Source organism: Ammospiza nelsoni, chromosome 2 (genome assembly GCF_027579445.1).
Source record: "Ammospiza nelsoni isolate bAmmNel1 chromosome 2, bAmmNel1.pri, whole genome shotgun sequence".
In the NCBI taxonomy this organism is placed as follows: domain Eukaryota; kingdom Metazoa; phylum Chordata; class Aves; order Passeriformes; family Passerellidae; genus Ammospiza; species Ammospiza nelsoni.
Genome location: NC_080634.1, coordinates 550,273 through 575,754, shown reverse-complemented (window position 1 = coordinate 575,754; position 25,482 = coordinate 550,273). Strand labels below are relative to the sequence as shown.

The 25,482-nt window shown below is 52.2% G+C and overlaps 2 protein-coding genes and 1 long non-coding RNA gene across 4 annotated transcripts in view; 2 read left to right on the top strand and 1 right to left on the bottom strand.

Moving 5' to 3' along the window:
• C2CD3 (C2 domain containing 3 centriole elongation regulator) overlaps positions 1-20,479 on the top strand; it is a 36,905-nt gene extending 16,426 nt beyond the window's left edge. The window contains 16 exon segments of the mRNA XM_059491329.1: positions 453-625; positions 1,754-1,874; positions 3,019-3,287; positions 3,647-3,736; positions 4,905-5,516; positions 6,247-6,573; positions 7,436-7,574; positions 8,227-8,291; positions 8,869-9,074; positions 9,783-9,883; positions 10,791-11,003; positions 11,880-12,088; positions 12,850-14,041; positions 14,680-14,782; positions 19,801-19,993; positions 19,996-20,479. Coding sequence (XP_059347312.1) covers positions 453-625; positions 1,754-1,874; positions 3,019-3,287; positions 3,647-3,736; positions 4,905-5,516; positions 6,247-6,573; positions 7,436-7,574; positions 8,227-8,291; positions 8,869-9,074; positions 9,783-9,883; positions 10,791-11,003; positions 11,880-12,088; positions 12,850-14,041; positions 14,680-14,782; positions 19,801-19,993; positions 19,996-20,087 — 4,105 coding nt within the window. The 3' untranslated portion in view covers positions 20,088-20,479.
• Positions 10,179-12,455, bottom strand: LOC132085864 (uncharacterized). Its single transcript, XR_009420298.1, has 2 exons — positions 11,868-12,455; positions 10,179-10,908 (listed from the first exon to the last, which is right to left on the bottom strand). It is a non-coding gene; the product is annotated as an uncharacterized LOC132085864 (long non-coding RNA).
• A 1,419-nt stretch (positions 20,480-21,898) lies between the features above and the next one.
• LOC132085832 (putative mitochondrial transporter UCP3) lies at positions 21,899-24,199 on the top strand. 2 transcript variants are annotated; one of them, XM_059491311.1, is made up of 7 exons: positions 21,899-21,922; positions 22,235-22,373; positions 22,486-22,696; positions 22,882-23,079; positions 23,234-23,335; positions 23,419-23,599; positions 23,748-24,199. In XM_059491311.1, exons 2-7 carry the CDS (start codon positions 22,248-22,250, stop codon positions 23,851-23,853), a joined length of 924 nt encoding a protein of 307 aa, XP_059347294.1. In that variant the 5' UTR covers positions 21,899-21,922; positions 22,235-22,247; the 3' UTR covers positions 23,854-24,199. The 2 variants fall into 2 exon arrangements, with proteins under 2 accessions (XP_059347294.1, XP_059347303.1); XM_059491320.1 differs by having other exon boundaries at positions 21,907-21,922; positions 22,235-22,361.
• The last annotated feature ends 1,283 nt before the right edge of the window (positions 24,200-25,482 follow it).

Below are 25,482 nucleotides of genomic sequence, written 5' to 3'. Positions count from 1 at the left end.
AAGTCACATAAGAATTACTCTGAGCTGCTCATAAGATACAGTGCCAGAATTTGTTATAGGATGAAGCTGAAGCCAAGTAATGCACTAAGAAAAAGGTTTAGAGTCATTTTTTTATATTCACAATCTGGTACCTCAAATCTGTTCTGCAAGAGAGGTATTTTCATTTATTACTGAGAAGTGAAAGCAGAGAATATTTGGTGCCAGATCCTTCTCTTGTTTTATTTTGGGATACCAACTTTTAGTGGAGTTCTTGCTTGTTGACTTGTTAGGACTAGTGCAAGTATGTATTTGTAGCATTATCTGCTTAAGCACTTAATGATTCTTTTCTTCAGTGAAAATACATTTATTTTTCTCCCGTAGCTGGGGAGGATAATTAAGCTTTGAAGACACTCAGAGTTGACTTCTGTACAGTTTGAGAGAAATGTTGATGCTGGTTTTTTGTGTCCTACTAGGTATTATTACCCAAATGTCAGAGACCAGCTGGTTGCCAAAGGGGCCCTGCCTTTGTCACGGCTCTGTGCCATGGTGACTCTGCAGCACCGCGAAGAAATAGGGATTCAAACTTTTAACCTTCCCTTGGTCCCCCGGAGTGATTCCTCAGAGGAATTTCATCTGCGGTCTTCAGGTGAGCAAGGCTTGTGGGTTTTCCCTTCGGGTGGTAAAGCCAGGTTCAATTGAGGAAACATCTGAGCAGCACAACAGTTTTTGATGGTGTGTTAGCAAAGGACAAAGGAAATGGCCTCAAGTTGTGCCAAGGTGATTTAGCTTTGATATTAGGGAAAATTTCTTCCCCCAGTGGGCTGGCCAGTCCTGGCACAGGCTGCTCCAGGCCATGGTGGAATCCCCATCCCTGGTAGGATTTAATAGGTGTGTGGATGTGGCACTTAGGGACAGGGAGGAGTGGTAGCTATGGGAGTGCTGGAGGAATGATTTAGCTCTATGATTTTATGGGTCTTTCCCAGCCAAAGCAATTTTGATTCTGTTTAAAATTCTGTCGAATTCTATAAAAGTCTGTTTGCCTCCAGGGCAAATAAAAATACGGATTTGCATTGGCAATTGAAACCAACCAGGAGTGGTTTTCCTCCCAGCTTTCACTAACACCATAATGAGAAAAAAATCAGTGATTAAACAGGGGAAACCCTCAAACGTTCAAAAAATTCAGAGTCGGCCCCCAGGCTTGCAGTGCTTGGGGTTGGCCACAGGAGGGCACCACCCCGGCCTCGCAGCCTGCAGTACCAGGGCGCGGCCACAGGAGGGCGACACTGCGGCCTTCGCAGCCTGCAGTACCAGGGCGCAGCCACAGGAGGGCGACACTGCCGCCTCGCAGCCTGCAGTACCAGGGTGCGGCCACAGGAGGGCGACACTGCGTGCCCCGTCTTGTACGTCTGCGGTTTGTCCACAGGAGGGCGCCACTGCCAGCCTTGTCTTGCAGTGCTGCTGTTTGTCCACAGGAGGGCGACACTCTGGCCTTGACTTGCACTTGCAGTGTTGCTCTTTGTCCACAGGAGGGCGACACTGCGGGACCCGGCTTGCAGTGCTGCGCTTGGGCCACAGGAGGGCGACACTGCCTCCCAGCTGAAGCGCAGCCTCTTGCCCTGCCACTCTCAGTGGGTTTGTGGAGTTGTCCTTTCAGAAAAGTGCTCATTAATAGAGCAGGTTTTGTGTTAATAGATATAGCTGAATAGTGAGTGTGTTGCATGTACGTGCATTATGGGCTGAGCATTTCTTTCTTTCCTTTCTTTCGTTAATCCAGGTTTGCTGGATGTGAGTGTGAGGTATCAGCGATCCCTGAAAACAGAAGAAAGAGAAACTGCTCAAGCTGTTTCTCTTTGTGTACAAATACATAGGGCAGCTGGTTTGCAGGCAGCAGCCAGGTAAGGCCCCATTCAAAAAGAACCACTTTTCACTCAAAACAGCCTTATCTGGAGACAGCAGGCTGAGGCATGGGATTAGATCAAATTCTTACTGGCCAGTTTTCCATCTGCAGGGACCAAGATTCCAAGTAGGTCCTGCTCTAAAGTGAAAATAACTTTATAAAGACCATCAGCAGCTATTTTGCTCCCTGAAGCTGCAGTACAGGGTGGTAGCATTTGTTCTGTAGAAGGATGCAGGTTGAAAGGGCATGTTTTCGTACATTTCCACTTTTTTTTTTACACCAAATGCTGATGTAAAAATTGGCTAATATAAGATGGTACCTATGTGGGCATTAGTTCTGCTGTTGCTGATGCTATTTAAAAGCTAGCTGGGGTTGTTTTATTGCATTTCACTGTGAAAACCTCAATAAACTGACTAGGAAATGAAACATGTTCCTTCCCACCTAAAGGCTTCTGCTGCCACTGTGTGGTATCAGCTAGACTTAGTTCCAGAATATGTGATTTTCCAGAGTCAGGAAAGGGCTAGAATAGAGGGAGTCAGTTCCACAAGAGAAGGATGGCTCCTGGCATTCCAGAGCCATGGCCTGACCCTTTCTCAGTGTTGCTGTGAGACCCTGGTCCATCCTAACTGAAAGGTGAGGATCACTATTGTATGGTGCTTGGAGAGGTCAAGGGAGTGGAATGACCTCAGACCCCTCATCCTTCAGGTGTATGACCTGGGTCTGGTTTATTGTAAATTACTCTATTTGCTAGTTCTATTTCCTTTTTCTGGTCAATTTTGGTCTGTAAAAATAATCTGGCCTGACCTTTGGCTTCTTTCTGGAGCCGGTTCTCAGGGAAGGTTTTCTACAGTACAGTGAATCCTTAAAGGTGCTGAGTACCTTCTCAGCCACAAATAAGAGCAAGCCACCAGTGATGAATGCAGGAGTTCCTCTCACCATTTCATGTCTGTCCCTGGTGCGTTCAGATGGAAAGGAAAGGTGCAAATGCTATGCGGCCAGAGCCCGCATGAATTTTGCCTTAGAGCCTTCACTGTTAGTCCCATCTGTTCACCTGTGTTTAAGCATGTTGGCTGCTGGATTCCTCATTCGTTATCTGCATTCTCTTCCCTCTTTTCCTCTCCGCTCCCGGCCGTGGGCTGCAGGGCCGCGGCCCAGCGGAGCCGCTCCGCGCGGTGCCACGCAGGGGCGGGGGTGAACGCCTACGTGTGCGCGCGGCCGTCCTTCCTGCCGCCGGCGCGGGCGCGCCGCACGCGGGCCGTGCCCCGCTCCTTCTGCCCCGAGTTCGGGCAGCGCCTGCGCTTCCCCTGCCAGCTCATCGCCCGGAAAAGCACCGGGGAAGCCTCTTCTCTGGGGGAGCTCTTGCACTCCGGCAGTGTTTTGTTCTCCATCTACCATCAGAGCACCGAGTCAGGTAAGGACAGCGGGGGCAAGGATCGAATACCGGTGCAGAGATCCCCTTAATTTTAGTGAATTTAAAAAAATACTCACAGAATAATGGAACAGTTTGGGCGGGGACTTGAACCACCTCCCCCTGCAATGAGCAAGGCCATCTTCCAGCAGGTCAGGTTGCTCAGAGCCCTCTGCAGGAAACTCTGCAGTTGTAATAGATGTAATTGTCTGAATTGTCTTTTGGAGAGACTGTTCCCCTTGTGCAAAGAGTTTTGGAACCTCCCAGTGATGAAGCTCACCTCTTACCGCTGTCCTCCAGTCAATCACTTCTAAACCTTCCCTGCCAGTTGGGCGTATTTACAAAATCATTTTATTTTCCAGCCACTGGCAAACTGGCTGACAGAACATGCAGAGATTATCTTCTTGGGACAGTCACGATCCCCACCAGAGACCTGCTGACAAGGAGATCAGGTAACACAGCACTGCTGTGCTGCTGACATTCTGTGTAAATGCTACTGCAATTCCTTAAAACAATTTCCATTCCTGTTTCGGGGGCTTGTTTTGGTTTTGGGGGGAGTTTCTGGGTTTTTTAGACCAAAATTTTTTCAGATGTTCCCCATCTGTTCAGTAAAAATCTGGTATTAGGAAAGTCACATGAAAACTTTGTTTGAAAATCTGTTTACAGGGTGTAGGATGTTTAGTGGCTGAATGAATATTCTGGGGCTACTATGAAGAAATTTAACTCCATGCCAGCTGAAGCCAGTATATGAAATCCTTAGGACTTTATTCAGTGCTGCTTATTTTCTAGATAGAAAGTCCAAAAAGGATGACAGGTCCATGAGTTGCAGTGTTTAGTGCAGGACCAGTGACTGTTTTTAAAATGTCAAAGCTGCAAACAAAAGTCTTAGATAATTAGGAAGTAGCAGGATTTAATATTTTTGTTGTTTTTTGGGTTTTTTTTAACTGTGTACAAAATATCTCAATGCTCCTTTTGGGTCCATTCTACTTTAGACGATTCTGTGAAATTTCTGTGAAAAAATTATTTCCATATCTGTCCCCTAATGATCTTTTTTATCTAGTATTAGTTTGGGATTATTATACCCTATAATAACAATATTTTTATTATTTGCCTTGGTTATTTGTGATTTAATTTCAGTGAAGTTCGCATTTTCTCCAGCCCAAAATTTTGAGGTTGTGTTTAATGGGAAGGGAGTAGGAAATAAATGAGAGCACTCATTTATTAATGTAAATTAATTTATTAATTAAAATTAATTTACATTAAATAAAATTAAAATTAAATAAAATAAAATTAAAATAAATTAATGTAAATTAATTTAATTAATTTATTAATTTAAAATAATTTTATAATTGGATATCCCAGGGATATAGTGTTATTGTAAGATGGGTGGTGTTAATGAAGTGAAAATCCTTTGGGATCAGAAATGCTGCTGAGGTTTCTAGAAGGCCGAGAACTTGTTGCAATTTCAGATTAGAAATTATTTATTAAAATTCCAAACAAGAACTAAGCCCTAGGTTTATTTGGCATGCTGGTCCGTGGTTGGTGACCAGAGGGGTGACCGTTGCTCAGTGGCATTTTTGGGAAGCTGGGACAAGTCTAACAGGCCCTGTCCTCCCGCAGGTGTTTCAGGCTGGTTCCCAGTGACGCTCCCCGAGGCGCCGCTGTCCCCGCAGTGCTCCAGCACCCTGCAGGCCGTCGTGGGAGGGCTGGAGCTCTCGGTGGCCTTTGCCCACCAGGGTGACAGGGAGCGCGTCCTGGAGGCCGCGCGGCTCCTGGGCTGGAGCGGCGAGGAGCCGCGCGAGGACGGCAGCGAGCGCTGGGAGCAGAGCGCCGGCCCGGTGGCCGTGACCGTCTCCGCGCCGCGGCTGTGGCTGCCCCTGCGCTGCGTGCTGCTGGCAGGGCAGGCTGCGCTGCACGAGAGCGCCCGCTGCTACCTCAGGTACAAACTGTACGACCAGGAGCCCACCTGCACGTGGCTGCGGCGGCCGGAGCTGAGCGACGACATGGAGAGCGTCACGGTGAGCTTCGGGAAACCCAGCAAGGTGACCCTCAGGAGGAGCCAGGGGCTGCTGTGGTTCTTCAGGGAGGAGAAGTTGGAAATCCAGGTGTGGTGGGCCTATGGTAAGGACGATGAGGCGGAAAGACCCCTGGACACAGATCGTCTCATTGGATCTGCCTACGTCGACCTGGCAGCGTTGGCAGAGGGATCCAGGAGAACGCTGAGTGTCAGTGGTGAGTCCCTGAAACTCAGGGTCACGTCCCATTCCTCCCTACTGGCAATTTAATGTGCTTCCTTCCCTAGTCACTTTAAACAAAATGTTCGTGGGTTTTTATCGTGCACAGAGTCCCAGGGTGGTCAGGGTTGGAATGGATCTCTGGAGATCACCAGTCCCACCCCCTGCCCAGGCAGGGTCACCTGCAGCAGGTGCCACAGCAGCACATCCACGTGGGCTTGGCATGTCCCCAGAGATGGAGACTGCAGGCCCTCCCTGGGCAGCTGTTCCAGGGCTCTGCCCCCTCCATGAGGTGGAACTTGTGTTTTAGTTTATGGCTTCTGTCATCTACATTGTACTCATCAGCTTTGTGGACTGATAGGCTTTTCTTTTAGGTACGCTACAAGAGTTAAAACAAATTTTTATGCAGGGTATATGTTGTGTTCTCCATATGCGTATCTAAAATTATGCAGAGTCGCTGTTCCCAGGGCTCTCAGGAAGTTGATGTGCCCTAATCCGAGTGACTGGGGGAAAATGAAGGTGTACCAAATTTGGGGGATTGGTCATGGTTTTTAATGTTTCCAGGCTTGTACTTCTGGGTGACACTCACATAGAAATTACACTGGGAATCAAAATTCATTCTGCTGGGCTTGTGTGAGGTCTCTGCAGGAATGAGCAGCAGCAGCTGCTCTCCAGGCTCCTGCCTTTCCCGTGGCTCAGTTCCTGGCTGTCTGTGCCCTCTCCTGCAGGTGTTTACCCCCTGTTCAGGTGCAATGCTGCAGACCTGGCCGGAGCCGCCGTGTGCGTCCACGTCAGCGTCGCTCCCAGTGCCCCTGCCCTGCCCAGAGCTGCCTGTGCTGAGCAGAGCAGCAGCAGCAGCAGCAGCAGCAGCAGCGAAGGTGGAGGCGCAGGGGACAGCCCTGCTCTGGGCCAGCAGCTCTCTGACAAACAGCAGGTGGATGTTGAAGGTTCAGGGATCACCAATGGCCAGCCACAGGAAGAGGACATGGTGTTTCTGGAAAACACAGTTGCTGTCAATATCCTTGTGGAGAGAGCAATGCATCTAAGTTTAAAAGGTAACACCTCACACATACACTCCCTTTTCTGTCTTTCCTGCCTTTCTTTTCTCTTTCTTTGCTTTCTGATTCTTTGTTTCCCTCTGAGATCTGTTCCTGCTCCAGCACAGTGAATGGCAGGGAGGCATTTTTAACTTGGCTTCGTGGTGTTGCAGCCCCGATCACTGTGTAAGTACAGAGGAAGCAGGAGGCTGAACTACACAGCCTGTCCTCCTGAATAAACTCCAAAATATAAATAACTTAATGCTGCCTGTTAGAGATGACAGCCAAATTCTGTAATTAGGCACTGTCGGAATAGCTGAACTCCAGGTTAAGCACTGACTGAATAACTGAACGCCAAGATGCCCCTGTCACAGACTCCTGCAAATTAGCACATAATAAATTTGTAAAGCTGGCTCGCTGTACTCAGCTTTTCTTTTCCTGACAACACAGCTAAGAGTCAAATGCAAGCCATGATTTAAGGGTATGTAATTCTAAAAGAATCCGAGTCCTGCAGATGCATTTTTATAATCATTCCAGAATCTTCTGGAATCCATAGTCTTTGAAAAACTGGTGCAATTTTGTTATTGCAAAGTTTTTGATGATATAAAGCAGAAATATTTATATATTTTTGTCTTGCAGCATGGAGAGTAGCTCAAGCACTGGAATAGGGTCCTCAGGAGCCGGGTTGTATTCCTAGCTTTACTTCTGACTTCTTACATGACCTTGGGCAATGAATTTTCTGTTTCTGCCTTGAATATTCCTGTTTCTACTTCTGATTTCTTTGCCAACTGTGTGATCTTAATTGCTGAACTGCCTTTAGGTTTTGTTGTTGTTGTCGTTATTAATTAAAAAATCTGTATTTCGTTCTGTGTAATTTCAGGAAGTCCGCTGACAGAGCGTGAGGTGGCAGCCCCCAGCAGCTGCGTGTCCTTTGCTGTGGCTGGGGCAGAGGCTCCAGTCACCACGCCAGTGGTGGGAAATACAGACTCACCAGTCTGGGACTTCCAGCAGCAGGCAAGGTGAGAGATGGGATTCACACTCCACATCTGGCAGCCAGGCAGGTGTGGAAAGGACGTGAGGTTTGGGGGTTTTTAGCTCAGACCTGGATATCTGAGCCTAAATGAAAAAGCATTAATTAACTGCTTCAAGGAACCTCAGCAGATCAAGTCATACATGGCAGTATTCAGGAATTAACCTGTGTGATCCAATCTAGTGTCTCCTCCAGTGTTTTAAATCTGAGCCCCTTCAAAGAACCTAAAAACTGTTCTAGATTTAACACTTCATTTTTACATGTGTTTATTTTTTATTTCCAGCACTGAACTTCAAACATTACAGCTTTGAACCATAGCCCCAGTGCTTTGCTGTCACTGTGTTATCGAATCATGAAATAAACTGTTTCTATATTTCTGTTCCCTCACAATTTCTTTGTCCTATCTTTTAAACGTACAGCAAGAGTGAGGAGAGGGAAATAGTTCTTGAATAAGCAGAAGCCCAAACTATGTAGAGATGTGTTACATTGAGGCTCAGTAATTTGGGGTTTGTTTTGTTCCTGTCCCCATCAGTACAGAAAGGAACTAGTTTGTCTGGGTAGATAAAATGGCACTGACCTCAGAAGCATTTTACTGCTTTTTCCTGCTTTGCATAAAATATTATGGTTTTTATTCCTAACAGATTATCCAAAGAGCTTCTCCTAGATCCACAGCAAACCTTGGTCTTCAAAGTATGGCATAAAGCAGGTAAAGTTTGTGGTGCAGTACTAAGAGGAGTGTGTTTTCTGCATCCCCTTCCTTAGGGTCCTTGTATTTCATGCAAGGAAAAGAAATTCTATTAAGTGAATAGGGTAGTAGAATTGTAATGCCATCTTTTGCCCTGTACAAGAAGAATGCTAGAGATACATACCTGTTCATTTCCTGGCCCTTGGCATCCTCCTGTCCCCCATTAATCATCTTGCACGATTTAGTTCATCTGTATTCTCTCTGGTTTTATTGTAACAGTGCTTTAGAGGTTGGATATTCCTGCTGAAAGAAATTCTTACCTGCTTCCTTCTCGTGCTGTTTGGTTTTGCTTCCAGAATAACCTTCCTGTGTACGCAGAGCTCTGTGTGCTCACAGTGCTTCTCCTGCCCGTCCCTCTCCCTGCCCTGGGCTTTCTCTGCCCTGCAGGGACATTTTTAGCTGAACAAAACCCGGGTCATCCAGACAATGTCCCCCTGTTGGACAGGATGTTGTGCGCCTCCAGGCCACGTTTCCAGGGCTGTGTTTTAGCGTTCCTGAAATGACTGATGTCAGCGTGCTTCGTGTCCTTCCTCCCCAGAGTCGGAGCGCGTGATCGGGTTTGCGGCCGTGGATCTCTCTCCGCTGCTCTCGGGCTTCCAGCTGGTGTGTGGCTGGTACAACATCACCGACTTGAGCGGGCGGTGCCGGGGGCAGATCAAGGTGGCCGTGTCCCCTCTGCAGAACATGAGCAGCCTGAGGGAGGAGCGGCAGGCCAGGGCCCGCGGCCCGCCGGAGAGCTCTGCTGTACGTTCCTCCATCCCCTGCCCCCTCACACCTCACTGCACTGCTGATAGCCAGCACTCGGGGCTCCTGAGACAATTCACAGCGCCCTCATGCACCAGTCTGCTTAAAAACCACCTAATTCCTCAGGAATTCTGCTCCAGGCTTCCATGGTAGCTGCTGGCCAGTGCTAGTTACAGCACCTCAACCAGGTCATGAGCATCCCCTTGGCTTCACTCTGTGCTTGCTTCATTTTCTTTAGGAGACTGTTCTGTGCATTTGGATGTCTGGGAGCATGGCTTAGATCTGTTTGCTGCTTTGGGTGACAGCTGGTACCCAAAAACATACAGTAGATTCAACTTTTCGTTGGTTAGGAAACATCTGATTTGGCAAGAATCTGTTTTTCTGGGATATTTGCCTTTTTTACTGGGTTTTTCTCTATTCTCTAAACTCCCCAGATATGCTTTGGTGTGTTATAGACCTGTAAGGCAGCCTTTATCTTACTTTACATCCCTTTACTCTCTGATAGCATGGAGAGAGTTAGCAAAAGTGTCTGAAATGAAAGTGTTGTGAAACAGTACTTTGGCTCAGTGCTGGGAAATCATTTGAAAATTTAAAGCTCTTTAGAAAGCCTGAGGTTTTGTTAGGATCAGCAGGGTAATACTTTGATTTCTCTTATTTTCTTATTGTGAAAGACTCACGCAGAGTGTTCCTTTTTCCTGTCCATCCCAGGTGAAGGCCAGCTTTCCAGCATGTCCCAGTAATTCTGCACACTTGTCCAAGCAGATGTTGAACTCCTTGTCAAAGGAAGTCAGCGTTCCTGCTCGAGAGCAGTAAGTCCTCAGGCAGACAGGCTGACAACTTTTTGGTTATTTTCAGGTCTCAGAAATGCCTCTCTAAAGCAAATTTGCTCTACTGGAGAAATGGTACACCCTGTCAAAGTGTGCCCACTGTGTTTGGGCTTAAAAATTAGTGGGCATTGCCTTTCCCAGTGAGAGAGAGGTGCAGGAGGAAGCAGTCCTGGGACAGGTTCCTTTTGGCACAGCCCAGATGTTCTTTTTCTTGTCATTGATACTTCCTGATTTGTTTCATTTGCACCCTGGTAAATAAGGATTTATTTGCCATTGGTAAATGGTAAAAAAATAAATAATAATTTATTTACCATTGGTAAAAAGGTGCCCTTGTTAAAGCTGGCAGGTACTTTCTCCAGGCCCTGATAAGAATGAGGGTTGTGTCTGTATTTGGTTTTATTTTTAGTAAGTGTAAATTAGATGGAGTATTCCTGATGCCTCCCCTTTATTTTGCCCTAATTTCTGCCCCTGACCAGTGAATGGCAGCTGGTGAAACGCTGCAATATTGCATGTTACAGGAGCAGGACTGTCAGACCTCCTGCAGCAATTCCTGTTTTCTGTCCCTCCAGATGAGCCAGAGTGTCTTAGTTTATCATTTGTTTGTTTAGCCTGCAGAGATGATCCATTCCCATATGTGTCTTTGAAGTTTGGAGGGACTGGGTGCCACCTCTCTGGGGTCTGAACAACGGGCTTGGGAGCTGCCTGCCAGCCCCGCTGTTACCTTGACTTTGGCATAAACCTGAGGCAGCAAACGCCATTGCTGCGCACATTTGGAGGAACTCGTTTCACCCATGGGTGGCTCTTTAGTGGATTTCAGGACACAGGCTGTTCTCAGGTGGCAGACTTTGCACAGTGGGGGGTTCCAGGCTGGATTTTGGGTTGTTTTCAGCAGGATGGGCCCCGCTGACACACAGCGCCCCCGGCACGAGGAGCACATGCAGAACGTGCGCCGCTTCCACGAGTCCCTGCAGCGGGCAGAGGGGAGCCCACGGAGATTCCAGGGATCCCTGCAGCAGGAGGACAGGAATGGGAATGCGTGCCACACCACCCGGAGGGACACGGCACCGCTGGCCTCGCGCGCCGCGCTGCTCACCGCGCTCAGGTAACCCCTGTAACCCCTGCAGTGCTCAGGTAACCCCTGTAACCCCTCACCGCGCTCAGGTAACCCCTGTAACCCCTCACTGTGCTCAGGTAACCCCTGCAGTGCTCAGGTAACCCCTCACTGTGCTCAGGTAACCCCTGTAACCCCTCACTGTGCTCAGGTAACCCCTGTAACCCCTCACCGCGCTCAGGTAACCCCTGTAACCCCTCACTGTGCTCAGGTAACCCCTGTAACCCCTCACTGTGCTCAGGTAACCCCTGTAACCCCTCACTGTGCTCAGGTAACCCCTGTAACCCCTCACCGCGCTCAGGTAACCCCTCACTGTGCTCAGTAACCCCTCACTGTGCTCAGGTAACCCCTGTAACCCCTCACTGTTCTCCTGACTAGATTCTAGATTAAAATGAGGCATAAATTTCAAAGATTAGTGTTTATTATCTCTAGGAATACAGGAATGAAAGATACTTCCTGGGGTATTTCATCCCTACCACAAGCAATGTATCTCAGAACCCCTAGATCTTTTATACAAAGCAGTCCTTAGATTTTTATCAAGCTCAGCCACAAGTCAAGTAATATCCTTGACTTTATGACTTTTCTTGGAAGGTCATCTCAAATCCAACTCCTTTGATTAAGTAAGTTTAGAACTAGTTCTTTTTTTAGCTTCCAGCCCAGGTTTCACAGCCAAGTCAGGATTTGTTCTGGAGTGTTATCCTCTCACTTAGAGCACCCTCAACACTTGCCTACCGATCTGCTTTTTTTAAAAACCTTTAATCATTTATCTGCGTATTTACCTGTTGTTGGCTAGAATGACCCAGCTTAAACCCAGCTGCCGCAGGCTTATTTTCCCCCTCTGACCCAATTTCTTACCGCTGCTTGCAGGAAGAACTTGAGTGAGCTGGATGAGGTTCAGAGGTACTTCAGTGAGAAGCTGACCAGGTCTTTTCCCGACTTCAGCACCTCCAGACCAGGCCATGAGGAGCGGGAGAGTGACCGTCAGGGCTCCATGGGCAGAGAAGGGGATCCCAAGGGCTGCCATCTCTTGGAAAAATCCAGTCAGTTGGTGTCCCAGGTCAGCAGCCTCATCAATGGTGAGTTGTTGCTGTGAGTAGCAAAGTGACAAGGAAATCCAATCCCTGCTGGTGCTTTTAAATAACTTACCAGAGCAGAGAATAAACTGGAGCCCAGAGCTACAGTTGCTGCCAGTTGGAAAGTTATTCCATGCTTTTTCTGCCCAGGCTTCCTGCAGGGAAGCAGCATTTCCAAGAGATGAAAGGTACATCCCTCTTATGCCAGAATTTACCATTCTTCTGTCGCTTTGATCTTGTCTTTTTTTCCTGCTCTTTATTCTCCAAGGTTTTGCTCTTTCTATGTCCTTTCTCATCCTTAGCAATTGTTTTTACTGCTTTTTTTACGTGCTTTCCTCTACAGTCTGTTCCAGACTCTTCCTTCTCCCTTTCCAAATGTCCCCCAGCGTTCCCTTGGATCAGGACTTGCCTCAGAACAGTTGGTCACTTTACCTAACACTGGTGAATTCAGTTCTCAGAGGATGCAAGCAGTGAACCGGATCTGCTCACTGGGGAGCAAAAATAAGTGATGTGGCTTTTTAAAGAATTTGTAAAAGTTCCCATTAATTTCATCCTGAATGCTTCTGTTTTTCCCTTAGCATTTCTATTCTCCTGGCCTTGTCAGTGGGTGGCAGAGCAGAACATGCTCACATGTTTGCAAGGCTGTGCGTGTTCAGCTCCCAGCCATCCTTACACCTGGGACTTTGTGCCCAAACCCCACATAACTCAGACTTAAGCTGAATTGTTGCTCCATGCATTCACTGATGCTCTTTTCTGTTAAGCAGACTTGCAGACCATAACTAAGAACAGCAAGGCAGCTTCTGGGGAGCACCAGGAGAGCAGCAGGAAGCGGGGTGCCTCGGCTGTGCCCGGCTGGCAGGAGGGAGGAGGCAGCCCTGCAGCTCCTGAGGGCCAGCTGGAGGTGCCAGCTGTGCCCAGCACTCCCAGGGACACGCAGCAGCCGTGCCCTGCTGGCAGAGCCGTGTTTGGGAGACACATGTTGCACCGGCTCCTCGGCCCCATTGTCCCTGAGGATGAGCATCCTTTTGGCCAGGAAAACGAAGGTGCTTTTGCCACCCAGCCTCACAGTGAGGAGGAGTATGAAGAAGATGTAATAGAACCACGAACTCTGAATGAAATAACCACCATGACAGACAGGACGAGCCCCTGGTCCAGCATCATCTCCGAAACAGGGCAGGGGGCTGAGCTGCAGCCGCTGGAGCCCAGGCCTGAAGGGCAGCATTCCATAGATGTGGGGTGTTTCCAGAGAGGGAACAGCAGCACCTTGTCCAGCATGCTGCAAGGGGACAGCCAGGGCCTGCTCAGCGCCCTGAGCCCGCCCGTGAGCCCCAGTGTGGGTGGGAACAGCCCCTGGGGAGCTGCAGGAGACCTCCAGGGCTTCCACAGCAGCACAGGAGCAGCAGCAGGAGACCTCCAGGGCTTCCACAGCAGCACAGGTGCAGCAGCAGGAGACCTCCAGGGCTTCCACAGCAGCACAGGTGCAGCAGCAGGAGACCTCCAGGGCTTCCACAGCAGCACAGGTGCAGCAGCAGGAGACCTCCAGGGCTTCCACAGCAGCACAGGTGCAGCAGCAGGAGACCTCCAGGGCTTCCACAGCAGCACAGGAGCAGCAGCAGGAGACCTCCAGGGCTTCCACAGCAGCACAGGAGCAGCAGCAGGAGACTTCCAGACCATAAAGCAAAGTGTGGCGCTCCATGCAGGCTCCAAGGAGCTGCTGCCATCCCCAGCAGACATGGGTTTGAGCAATGAAAAAGGCACTGAGAGAGTGGAGGAGGAGGATGCTGAGGCTGTAAATGGGGATCATCAAGGCAAGGAAGGCAGTGGTTCTGATGAGAACTGTGCTCAGAGTGTATCAGCCCAAGCTGGCTCGGAAAGAAACAGCAAGAGCTTCCCTGATGACAGCAGTGAGGACGCAGTGGAAGGCTCAGAAAACCCCATCAAACAAAAAGTCACCTTGTATCCTTTACTGAAATGTTTTCTTGAACACTCTTGCATTCGGTGACTCTGCTGCTTAGTTAGAGTCTCCCTGGCCTCGGGACAGAGAAATGTGCTGTGAAACTCTTCCCTGGGAAATGAATCCAGGCTGGAGATCTGGGAGGGTGTTGAAGGACCCCATTACACTGTTTCACACACTCTAGTGTTGACTTTCTTGAAACTTGCAGCCAACAAATTTTGTGATTTGTGAGAGTCGCTTTATTTTGGGTAGTTCCCACATGTCTTGTTGCATTTTCTCTCCGCGTTATTTTCCCCCATGTGTTAGAGCTCTTGTGTCTCTCCCGTATCAAAAGAAATATGCTTTATTTTGCTTTTAAAATACTTCCTAATGTTTCTTGCACAAATTACAAATCTTGAATTGAGTGCTGGAATCTTTGCAGGATGAAGTCCTCTGCCAATTTGTGAGGTGTTGTTTTAAAGTGAGTCAGTGTGCCATGCTCTGCAAGCCCAGGTGAGAGAACCGAGTGTTCAGAAGAGTGGAATATTAATCAAAACAAATGAAATTTACTGGGACCTGTTAACAGCTGAGGCTTTTTCCACACCTACACCTCTGTGCAACTGCGTACTGCCAAAGGTTGTTCCTAAACAGCTGTGCTCAGATCTAATCCTGTGGTTGTTCCCAACTTCTTTCTTCCACCCCAGGAGATGGAAGCCTCCATGAGACTGCTCTGCACGTCTTCCCATCCTTCCTCACCTCCAAAAGTGAGTATGGGATGTCCTTGCCTTTATTGTCCAGCTTAGTCCATTCCTTGAAGCAGGAACAAAAGTTCTCCCTTCCTTTGCCTGCCAGCACTCAGCTTAGATGTGATGGCTTCCAGCAGTGTCAGGGGAATGTTCCTGACAGCTCTTCTCTCCGTGAGGATGGTTTTAACATCCATGGCTGTGTTCCCTGTGATCCTTTATGCCTTTATATCAACCAGCATGCTCAGGAAATGCTGCTCCATCAGGTCAGTGGGAGTGGCAGGTGCTCACTCTGTACTTCCTTGTGCTTTAGTGTGAGGTGACATGCCTGGTTCTGAGAGTTCCAACCTGTGATTGACAAACTTCAGATTATCTCTTTTAGATCAGGATGAAATGAGGGAGTTTGCAGCAGGAGGGGGTTCCTGGAGAGGGATCTTGTGGTGGTTCTGTGACCCAGGGAGCAGTAGAATGGCTTGAGTGGTTGTTCCTCCTGCAGGAAAGCTGTGGATTGCTGAGGTTTTGCTTTTTTTAAATGTTCATAAGGGTTTATTTACTGTCAGAGGTTTGTCGCTCCAACATCTACATGTTTATCTTAATTTCAGTTCATAAAGAGGGGGTATAAAAAGAGACTTTTTACACAGGCATATAGTGATGGGATACAGGGAAACAATTTTAAACTAAAAGAGGGGAGGTTTGGATTGGATATTGGGAAGTTTTTCCCTGTGAGGGTGGAGAGGCCCTGGCAGAGGGTGCCCAGAGAAGCTGTGGCTGCCCCTGGATCCCTGGAAATGTTCCAGGCCAAGCTGGATGGGGCTTGGAGCAGCCTGGGACAGTGGAAGGTGTTCCTGCCCATGGGACAAGATAATGAGCTAAGCTTTAAGGTCCCTTCCCGCCCAAACCATTCTGGAATTCCTGATCCTTTTCCAGCCCCAGCTCTGTGTGGATCTGGGTGTGCAGCAGCTGGGCTGTTTGTTTACCACTCCCAGATAGGGTGATGCTTTTCTTCCTCTCTGTGTGACCTCTGAAACAAACACTTCAAGGGACATTTATGTCACTGGGAACAGCTTGCCTGATGAATCAAAACAGACTCAGGCTCTGACAGCTCTGAAGTCACAGAAACCTCTGGTTTAATACTAATACCAGCTTTCCTTGAATTCCCTCTCTGCAGCTCTGAGCTGAGCGGCTGGGACTACAGCCCTGCAAATTATTACTAATTAGGTAAAATGCTAGCAAGTCACTATTAGGATATTTTGATCTTAAAGCACTTAATTTGAGGATTGGCTGACACTAATCCTTTGCTGCAGCACTTGTGGGATGTGTGAGACAGGATTTGGTTGTGCCTTGTTCATCACATTCCCTCTGTGAAGAACCAGTTTTTCACTGCTGCCAATACATAGAGTTCAGAAAAAAAATGCTTCCTCATAGTTTTGTTTTTAGTTAGGGACATCAGCTTCTAAATGTGGCCGTGGTTTGGTTGTGCACAGGTCAGCAAACAGGCTGACACCCGAGCTGTGCTCTGGTCACAGCAGGGCCCTGTCTCGCTTGGCAGCTGGCAGACATCCCTGCTGGCCTTCCAGGGCCCTGCCACCTCTCAGGGCTGCTCTGGCTCCTGCTCTCCCAGCTGCTTCCTGGAATGACACAGCAGTGCTGAGCTGTGGAGCTGGGCAGCCCGAGCACAGGGGCTGGCAGCATTTGAGACAGAAGCATTGTCCCAGCTCCTGCTGAGAGAGCACAGGGCCCTGAGGTCAGGCTGCAGCAGGTCAGGCTCAGCCTGGATGCTGTGACACCTCCCAGGGATCAGAGTTTTGTAGAGCCTCACAAAGCCTCTTTGTTTTTTCCTCCTTTTCTCCATGACATCAAACTAATGCTTCCCATTCTTGGAGTTTTTCCCAGCTCTTTCTTCCACACACTGGGGCTTAGAGGATAGGTTTGAAAAATCAGAGCATTCATAAACTCTTCCATAAAATGCCAGAATCCCAGAATGGTTTGAGGGGGAAAGAACCTCAAGATCCTCTTGTCCCACCCCTTGCCATGGGCAGGGACACCTTCCACTGTCCCAGGTGGCTCCCAGCCCTGTCCAGCCTGGCCCTGGGCACTGCCAGGGATCCAGGGGCAGCCACAGCTGCTCTGGGCACCTGTGCCAGGGCTGCCCACCCTCACAGGGAGGAATTTCTTCCCAGTATCCCATCTAGCCCTCCCCTCTGGCAGTGGGAAGCCATTCCCCTTGTCCTAGCACTCCAGGCCCTTGGCTAAGTCCCTCTCCAAATGCAGTGATATTTTTCCCGCCTCACCTCTAGGAATATTCCAACAGGATAAGAAACTTACATGGAAACCAGTTTTACTCAGAATAATTCATATTTGTGTATACATAGACTTACCTTCAGTGTGAATTAGAAATAACACAGCCTTGGGCAGATTCACAAAAACAGCATTTATCCAAAAATGCCAATGGCAGCAGTAGCCAGAAAAATCCTTTCTTGGTTGTGTTGTTTCTTCTTGATCTGCTGGATCTTTGTGATTTCCTTGCTGGAAAGCAGGATCAGGTGGCAGTGCCAGGGTGGGTTGTGGCCTGTTAACACAGATCTGTTCACCCTCCATCCCTGGGCACAAACCCACTGAGCCACGGGGCTGAAACGTCCTCTGCCCCCAAGCCTGGAATTCCCTGACCTTGGGAGAGGCCGTGCCCCACACCGTGGATCCATGTGTAACTCATGGATCTGCTCTAGCCCAGCCCCAGGCACTCAGGCACTCAGTGATCCCTGGCTGGCTCCAGTGCCATTCCTGCAGGGAGCAGAGCGCAGCGTGACCCGCGGCACACGTGTGCCCTTTCCTCCTGCATCTTCCCAAGGAACACGTGTGCTTCCTGGCTGAGCCCCAGGCACTTGGAGCTGACAGACAGACAGGAGGACACCTGGGATGGGCACTGGCCTGAGCCTGTTCCTGGGCTGAGGAGTGCTGTAAACACGACATCTCAGATGTGTGCTCTGGAAACTATGCAGCAGGATCAGACTGGCAGCCAGAATCTGCCTGTGAGGTGGGTCAGAGGAAGGTTTGATGTCCAAAAAAAGAGCAAGGGAGCTGAGGAAGGGGCTGGAGCACCAGGAGGGGCTGAGGGAGCTGGGAAGGGGCTCAGCCTGGAGCCCAATAAGAACGAGAAGTGTTTTAAAGTGTTTTGCCCGCAGGGTCCTGGTGCTGTTTCTCTTGAGCATTTTAGGGATATTAGATGTTAGGACGGAATTTTTGACTCTGAGAGTGGGCAGGCCCTGGCACAGGTGCCCAGAGCAGCTGTGGCTGCCCCTGGATCCCTGGCAGTGCCCACGGTCAGGCTGGACAGGGCTTGGAGCAGCCTGGGGCAATGGAAGGTGTCCCTGCCATGGCAGGGGTGGCACTGGATGAGCTCTAAGGTCCTTCCCCACCCAAACCATTCTTGGTTCTGTTCCTTACATTGGAAATAGGAGCTGCTGGCTCTCCATCCCTGGCTTTGCAGGACACGTGGGATATGGGAAAGGGGAGCAGTGAGAGGCAGGAAATGCAGTTTCATGCACCTTTGAAAAGGGGTTAGTTGGCAGACTGGGGGAGTTTCCTAGAGAGATGCTTTCAGATGCTGTGCAGAGCTCAGGGATCAGCCCAGAGCCTGCTCACTGCCCCTCTCCAGCCACTCCTGACCGTTGGGCTGTTCCTTGGACAGCTGGGCAGAAAACAGCATGGGACCAATGAGCTGCTGTCCTGTCTCTGGACAGCCCTGTCCAGGGGAGGTGCTTTGCCCAGCAAGCAGCTCGTTCTGCTGGTTTTTAAGCTTCTTCTGTGGCCAGGTCTGCATTTAATCTCTCTTGGCTCTTTGTATTTTGGTTTAGGAAATTGATCCTGGAGAATTGTTAGGAAGAGCAAAGCAAGGGTTCTCCTCATAATCATGTCTGTTATTTCAATGCAATAAGAAGTGGTTTAAAGCATTTTACCAGCAGGCTGTAATGCACGGGTTACCAAACACAAGGACTCTCCTATTCCTGAAAAGGCCATTTCCCTCTCCAGACAGTGCATCTCAAAGTGCACCACAGCAGGGTCCTGGTGCCATTTCTTGGGAGGGAGCTGGGCACCTCAGGAGACCTTTCCAAGGCTCAGGGAGGCAGCCCAGGGATGTAGGTGAAAGGCCAGCTTGGCAGATCAGTTTTCCAAAAGACATTCCTGGCCCCCCAGCTTCCTCCCTTAAAGCTCCTGAAGTAGGATTGCTTTGCTCAGTGCTCCACAGGCACAGCTCAGCTCCAAACTAGCTGGGGGGAGTTGTGATTTTTTTGTGTGTTGAAATTACTCAGGAGCACCAGGGACGCAGCCGGGCTGCTGGCAGGGCACAGAGGAGATGACACTGGTTAAGCCAGGGCTTTTCCTCTCCTGGGCTGCTGCCTTGGGGTCCCTGCAGGCACCTGAGCCTGGCCCATCCATTTATCATGGAATCACAGTGGTGGTTTGGGCTGGGAGGGACCTTAAAGCTGATCCAGCCCCATCCCTTGCCATGGCTTCCAGGTGCTCCAAGCCCCATCCAGCCTGGCTTTGGGCACTTTTAGGGATCCAGGGGCAGCCACAGCTTCTCTGGGCACCCTGTGCCAGGGCTTCATCACCCTCATAGGGAAGAATTTCTTCCCAATATCTAATCTAAATCTCTCCTCTTTTAGTTTAAACCCCTTCCCTGCCTTGTCCTTTCAGCAGGCTTAGGATTTGTTGTTGACAGAGCATTGCCTCTCCTCTGTGATATTTGGTCTTCAGGGTTCTGGAAATGATAAAGTAAAACAATAATGGAAAGCCAAAATGCAGTCAGGTCCCAGTGACTACAGCACTGGCATTCCTTTGGCTTTGTGCGGGGAGGCTTTGGCCGGGGGTGGGCACTCACAAGGTCACACACCAGAGCCCCATTCTGGGTTCAGATCATTGTCTTTCTCCTTGGGGTGGTTTTTCTGTGTATCCACCTTGCCACCCTCTGCCCAGCCCTGTGGTTTGCCACGACTGAAGGCAGAGCTGTGACCCTGGTGCCTCTCTCCCCAGGGCAGGAGTGGAGCGGTGCCCGCAGGGATTCCCTACCGGAGAGCGGCTCGGCCCAGGCCCAGCCCGCAGCTCTCGCAGGAGGAGGCCAAGAGGATCGCCAGGATCTTCTCTGCTCAGCTCTCCACGAAGGAATAGTGCTGCCCAGAGACCCTGCACAGCACAGCTTCCTCACCAGGCACGGGCAAAGGCAGAGCCCCCCAGGGAAGGGAAGTGGAGGCCACAGATTTCAGGCTCTGCTTTTAGTTTGCCTCATTGGTTGGTTAATTGGAGTCCCCTGTTTAGAAGGGCTTAAAGCCTGTGGCACCCACAGGGAGCTGTGTCCTGTAGGGGCAGGTCCCCAGTGAGACACACCCCTGTGGGTAACCCGTGACCTGTTATCTGCTCTCCAACTAGTCCAGTTTTAGGATTTATTCCTGTCAAATAGCCCTTTCAAAAATAGTTGGTGGGCAGCACAATTCTCTGTTTCCTCACGTGCCCAAAGTGCTTGTGTGAACACAGACCGAGGGCACATAAAATCTGGTGGGTGTACAAAAGAGGGTGACCAGAAAGATGAAACTTTTATATTTATATTTAAATTATTTTTGTACACCTTTCAGAGAACAGACTTTGATGCCAGCAGGGCTCAGTTATTTTTGTACTGCTCTCTCCAGTGTTTGTTTCAATAAAATTCCCGTTTTCTTGTCAGCCTGTGCAAAGTCTCCCTGTGGCAGGGCAGGAACCTTTCCTCAACAGTATACAGGAGTCTCTCCCACATGAGCTCCAGGTCAGAGAAATGCTGCTGGAAGCTGGGGTGGCCAGGGGCACATGGAAAGAGCAGGGCTTTGCCAAGGAGTCGAGTGTCACCCTGCAGCACAGCCCCATGTGGGCCAAGTCACTTCCAATCTGAGCTGCTTTTCAAGCCACGCCTGGAATTCAGGATTTCAGCAGCCAAAGGATCAGCATTCCCTTTTTTCTCCCACTTCTGCAGCATTGTTTTTCCCAGGGACACCCTGAACGCGTCAGTCACTGCTGGCACAGCTTGCCCTGTGCTTGTGGCCCCTTCCCCTGCCCTTGCTGGTGGGGATGGAAGGCAAAGGCACCCAGTGTCCCCTGGAAGGACAGGAGTGACGTGCAGGCTGCTTTCTCCTGGTGGCATCCCAAAAAAGCCTCGGGCAGGCTGCCAGCTGGGCTGGGCTGGCTGCCACACAGGAGGTCACGGCACTGACCCCGAGCTGTTTCTTGGGCGTGAGGTAAACACGTTTTCCTTTCAGCTTTGGGTCAGCCCTGGAGCCGGGCAGGAAAACAAGGCAGGAGCCAGCTGGAGAGGGGTGTTGGTGCCAGGCAGCTTTGGTCTGGAGCCCGAGGGATGGGGCAGAGGTGGCTCCAGGTGTCAGGACCTTGTGCACGGTGAGCTCAGGTGTGAGTGTGGAGGCTCAGAGCACACCCTGAGGGACCCTTCTGCATGTGGGGCTAGCGAGCACCAAGGGTTCAACTCACAGAGTTTTTAAAAAAGGAGGGAAAGGGGCCTTTCTTCATTCCACCTTGGCCTCCAGCCCTCCTGTTCTGAGCCCAGCCCTAGTGCCCATCCACACTCTGAGGCTGCCATGGGTTTGGTGATGGATTACACCCCAAGGTGCTCACCCAGCCCCAGCTGCACGGGAGCTTGGAAACGCGTTCCACCATTCAGGGGCAATCCTGCTGGGAGCTCAGCAGCTCTCTGGGATGGATTGAGGTTCATGGTTTGTGTTGGGCAAAGGGATCCAGCCTGCCCTGCACAAAGAGCTCAGTGCTGTGCTGCCCCCAAACCACTTGGTAAGCTTTGGGGTGAGGGTTTTCTGCATCTCGTCCTTCCCAGAGTGTTTTAGGGTAAAAACCGACATTCCTCCCCAGTGCAATGCAGGGGGTCTGGGCAGGGCCCCCCTCCCCATGCCTGAGCCCCGGGAGGGGGCAGAGGGCTGAGGCAGCCACCTCAGTGGGGTGCCAGGTGACCCAGTGCCATCAAGTGAAATGCCACCGGGGGGACACTGTTTTCCTGTCACCCGATCCTGGCTGCTGGAATGCCCTGGGCGCTATATAAGGGTGGGGCCAGGGGCCGGCTCTCAGGCACTGCCTGTGCAAGGCAGGAGCTGGAACACCGAGGTCCACACGGTGAGGGCACGGAGGGACGTGGCTCGGGCAGGTCACTCGGGGGAGATGATCTCACCCAGCGTCCCCTGTGTGGCTGGGGTGGGACGGGGAAGGGTGGGCATTGGTGATCCCATGCTGAGCAAGCCCCGTGCCTCAGTTTTCCTGCGGCAGAAGGGAGCAGACAGGGCAGGATATGGATTTTGGGACTGACCAAAGGCACCAAGAGCCACCACGGCACACCATCGTCACCTCGGTCGCCGAATAGGACAGCCGCGTGAAGCCCTGTCCTGACGCACCCTGCCGGCTCCCCCACAAACCCTCCTCTCCTTCCAGCCCCTGTGCCACCATGGTGGGTCTGAAGCCCCCCGAGGTGCCCCCGCCGGCCACCGTGAAGTTCGTGAGCGCGGGGATGGCGGGCTGCATCGCCGACCTGTGCACCTTCCCCCTGGACACCGCCAAGGTGCGCCTGCAGGTACGATCCAAATCCCGGGCAGACGGAGCGACCTGACCTGGGACTGCCCCACCCGGAGCTGGGCACACCTGGCGGGGAGCAGAGGGTGGGGTGACACAGCGGGCACCCACAGATCCAGGGCGAGGTGAGGATCCCCCGCACGGTCAGCTCGGTGGAGTACCGGGGCGTTCTGGGCACGCTGAGCACCATGGTGAGGACGGAGGGAGCGCGCAGCCTCTACAGCGGGCTGGCAGCCGGGCTGCAGCGCCAGATGAGCTTCGCCTCCATCCGCATCGGCCTCTACGACTCTGTAAAGCAGCTCTACACGCCCAAGGGCGCTGAGAGTGAGTGTCCCCGAATTCCCTGTGCACCCCCTTCCTGAGGCACTGCCCTTTCCAGAGAGGAACTCACCCTGGGGGCACAGCTCCCTGAGATGCCCCTGTGCGGCACCACAGGCCGCTCACCCCGGGGTCCCTGTGGGGCTGGGTGTCCCTGAGGGGCCGGGAGTCCCAATACCCGTCTTCTGCAGACACAAGCATGGCTACGCGGCTCCTGGCCGGCTGCACCACGGGCGCTGTCGCCGTGGCCTGCGCCCAGCCCACCGACGTGGTCAAGGTGCGGTTCCAGGCCAGCGGGGCCCAGTGGGACAGCCCCCGGCGCTACAGCGGCACCGTGGATGCCTACCGCACCATCGCCAGGGAGGAGGGCGTGCGCGGGCTCTGGAGAGGTGCGCCCGGGCAAGGGATGGGCCTGGGAAAGGGATGGAAATGACGATGAGGAAGGGCAGAAGGACGGGGGCAGCAGGGCTGGGGCACCTGCCCAGGATGCTCCAGTCGGGGCTGTGAGCAGCGGTCCCAACGCCACCACCCTCCTTCCCCCAGGGACGCTGCCCAACATCGCCCGCAATGCCATCATCAACTGCGGCGAGCTCGTCACCTACGACCTGCTCAAGGACGCGCTGCTGCGGGCGCAGCTCATGACAGGTGAGCACGGCACAGGGAGGGGACACGGCCGGGCGCCACCCCTGTCCCTGCAGCCTCCAAGCCCCGGCTCTGCCCACCCTCAGACAACGTCCCGTGCCACTTCGTGGCCGCCTTCGGCGCCGGGTTCTGTGCCACGGTGGTGGCGTCGCCGGTGGACGTGGTGAAGACGCGGTACATGAACGCCAGCCCCGGGCAGTACCGCAATGCCCTGAGCTGCCTGCTGGCCCTGCTCATGCAGGACGGCCCCGCCGGCCTCTACAAGGGGTGAGTTCAGCTCCTGCGAACCGGCTGCGGTCACCGCCCGGGCCGCGGCACGGAGCCCCAAACACCCCGACCCGCGGGCAGGATCTGGGGGATCCCCGCTCTGGGGATGTCCCCGCACGTCCCCTGAGCCCCGCTTGTGCCGGCACAGCTTCGTCCCGTCCTTCCTGCGGCTGGGCTCCTGGAACGTGGTGATGTTCGTGTCCTACGAGCAGCTGCAGCGCCTGATGGTGCTGGCACGGCCGGCGCTGGCCTGAGCCCCCGGCGCCCCGGGCCGCCCGGCGAGGCTCACATCGATTACATTAATCGCATCCATTCTATTCATTGCCGGAGCGCGGGGAGCAGCGGAGCCACGGGCCCGGGGAGGGATGCGAGGGACGCGAGGAGGAGGATGCTGCAGGAGGAGAAGCGCGGGAGAACAGAGGCTTTCGGAGAAGAGTTTTAAGGGACGGAGGAAAAAATGTTTGTTGGCTTTGCAGCCGGGAAGAGCAGCGCTTCCCGAGGGCGGTGGTGTGGGCAGGCGGGACCAAGCTGAGGGCCAGGGAATTCCCGTTGTTCCTCACTGGCGCTTCCAATAAATCGCCCCTGTGGGGTCTGATCACAGCGTGGCTCAGGGTTTCTTTGCCTTTTTGGGGTGTTCAGGGTCATTGTCCCAGCTCTACGTGTGACACTAGTCCAGCACATTCTCTATCACTGCCGGTGCACTGAACAACTTCCCACTGATCTTTGATTATTCGGGTCATTGTCACAATCACCAACAGCAGCTCCACCTTCTGCCCTGCCGAGGCAGCAGGTCCTTGACCCACGGCAATCTCTCTAAAGCCTCAAATGGTCTCGTTATAGGACAGTGAAGATGTACATCCTGAGCATGAGCGGACACAGGATTCCCTTTCCCTGTTTCCCAAGCATAAAACGCTGGGAAATGCTTTCTCCCCATGGGTAACTGGCAGGAACAAGGTTCCCTCTGCTGTCACTCCATCTTTAGCACCCTCATTTGTCACAGACACTCAGCTCTATTTCAGGGACTCCCGTCAGACACCTGCTGGCTGTGATCCGAAGCAATTCCCCAGGCGGGTTTTTACCCCCGGGAGCAGCAGGAATGACCGAGGACAGCTGCTGTCCCGGGACAAGGCGGCCGGGCTGCGGTTCCGTGCCCAGCCCCGTGCCGCCCTGCGGAACGCGGGGTCGCTCTCTCCGCCCTGTCCCTGTGCCGGGATCGGGACAATTCCCCTGGCTCGGGCAGGGGACGGTGCCCTCGGGTGCCGCCGGAGGGGACAGGGGCGCGCAGGGGCCACCCGGGCGGGTGGCACCCCCAGGGCCGCGTGTGCTGTGGCGCTGCTGCCGGAGCCGCTGCCGGGCGGGACGGGTCTGTGCCGGCACTCGCGGCTCGCTGCGATCCCGTTCCATGGAGCGAAACCCGCGCCGCGCCCCAGCTGCGGTTTGATGGGATGGGCTCCGCTCTCGGGAGGCAGCGGCACGGGGGTCCCTGTGCCACCGCACGGGTCCCAGAGAGAAGCTGCTCCTGTGGCCGAGGAACAGCGGGGAAACTGAACAGTCCTGAGGGAAACCGACGGAAAAACAACTTTGGTTTGGGTTTGGACGTGACATTTTACCCCGGCCCCACCTGATCCGGGTGTTTTGCCTTAGGGAACAGGAGACAGAACGGGGAATGGGGAAACAGATAATTTGTTACCCCAAAAGGGACAAGCTTATTGCTGTTAATTCCCGAAACACCTGGAATGATTTGGGTCTGGGAAGCACCTGGGAGCCTCCCTTGGAATCCTGGGTGGAGCCGTGGTTATAAAAGGAGGAAAGGATGGAGGCAGGGGGGGTTCGGGGGGGAGAGGAGCAGCGCTGCCTCGGGGATCTGCATCTGGAAGCGGCCA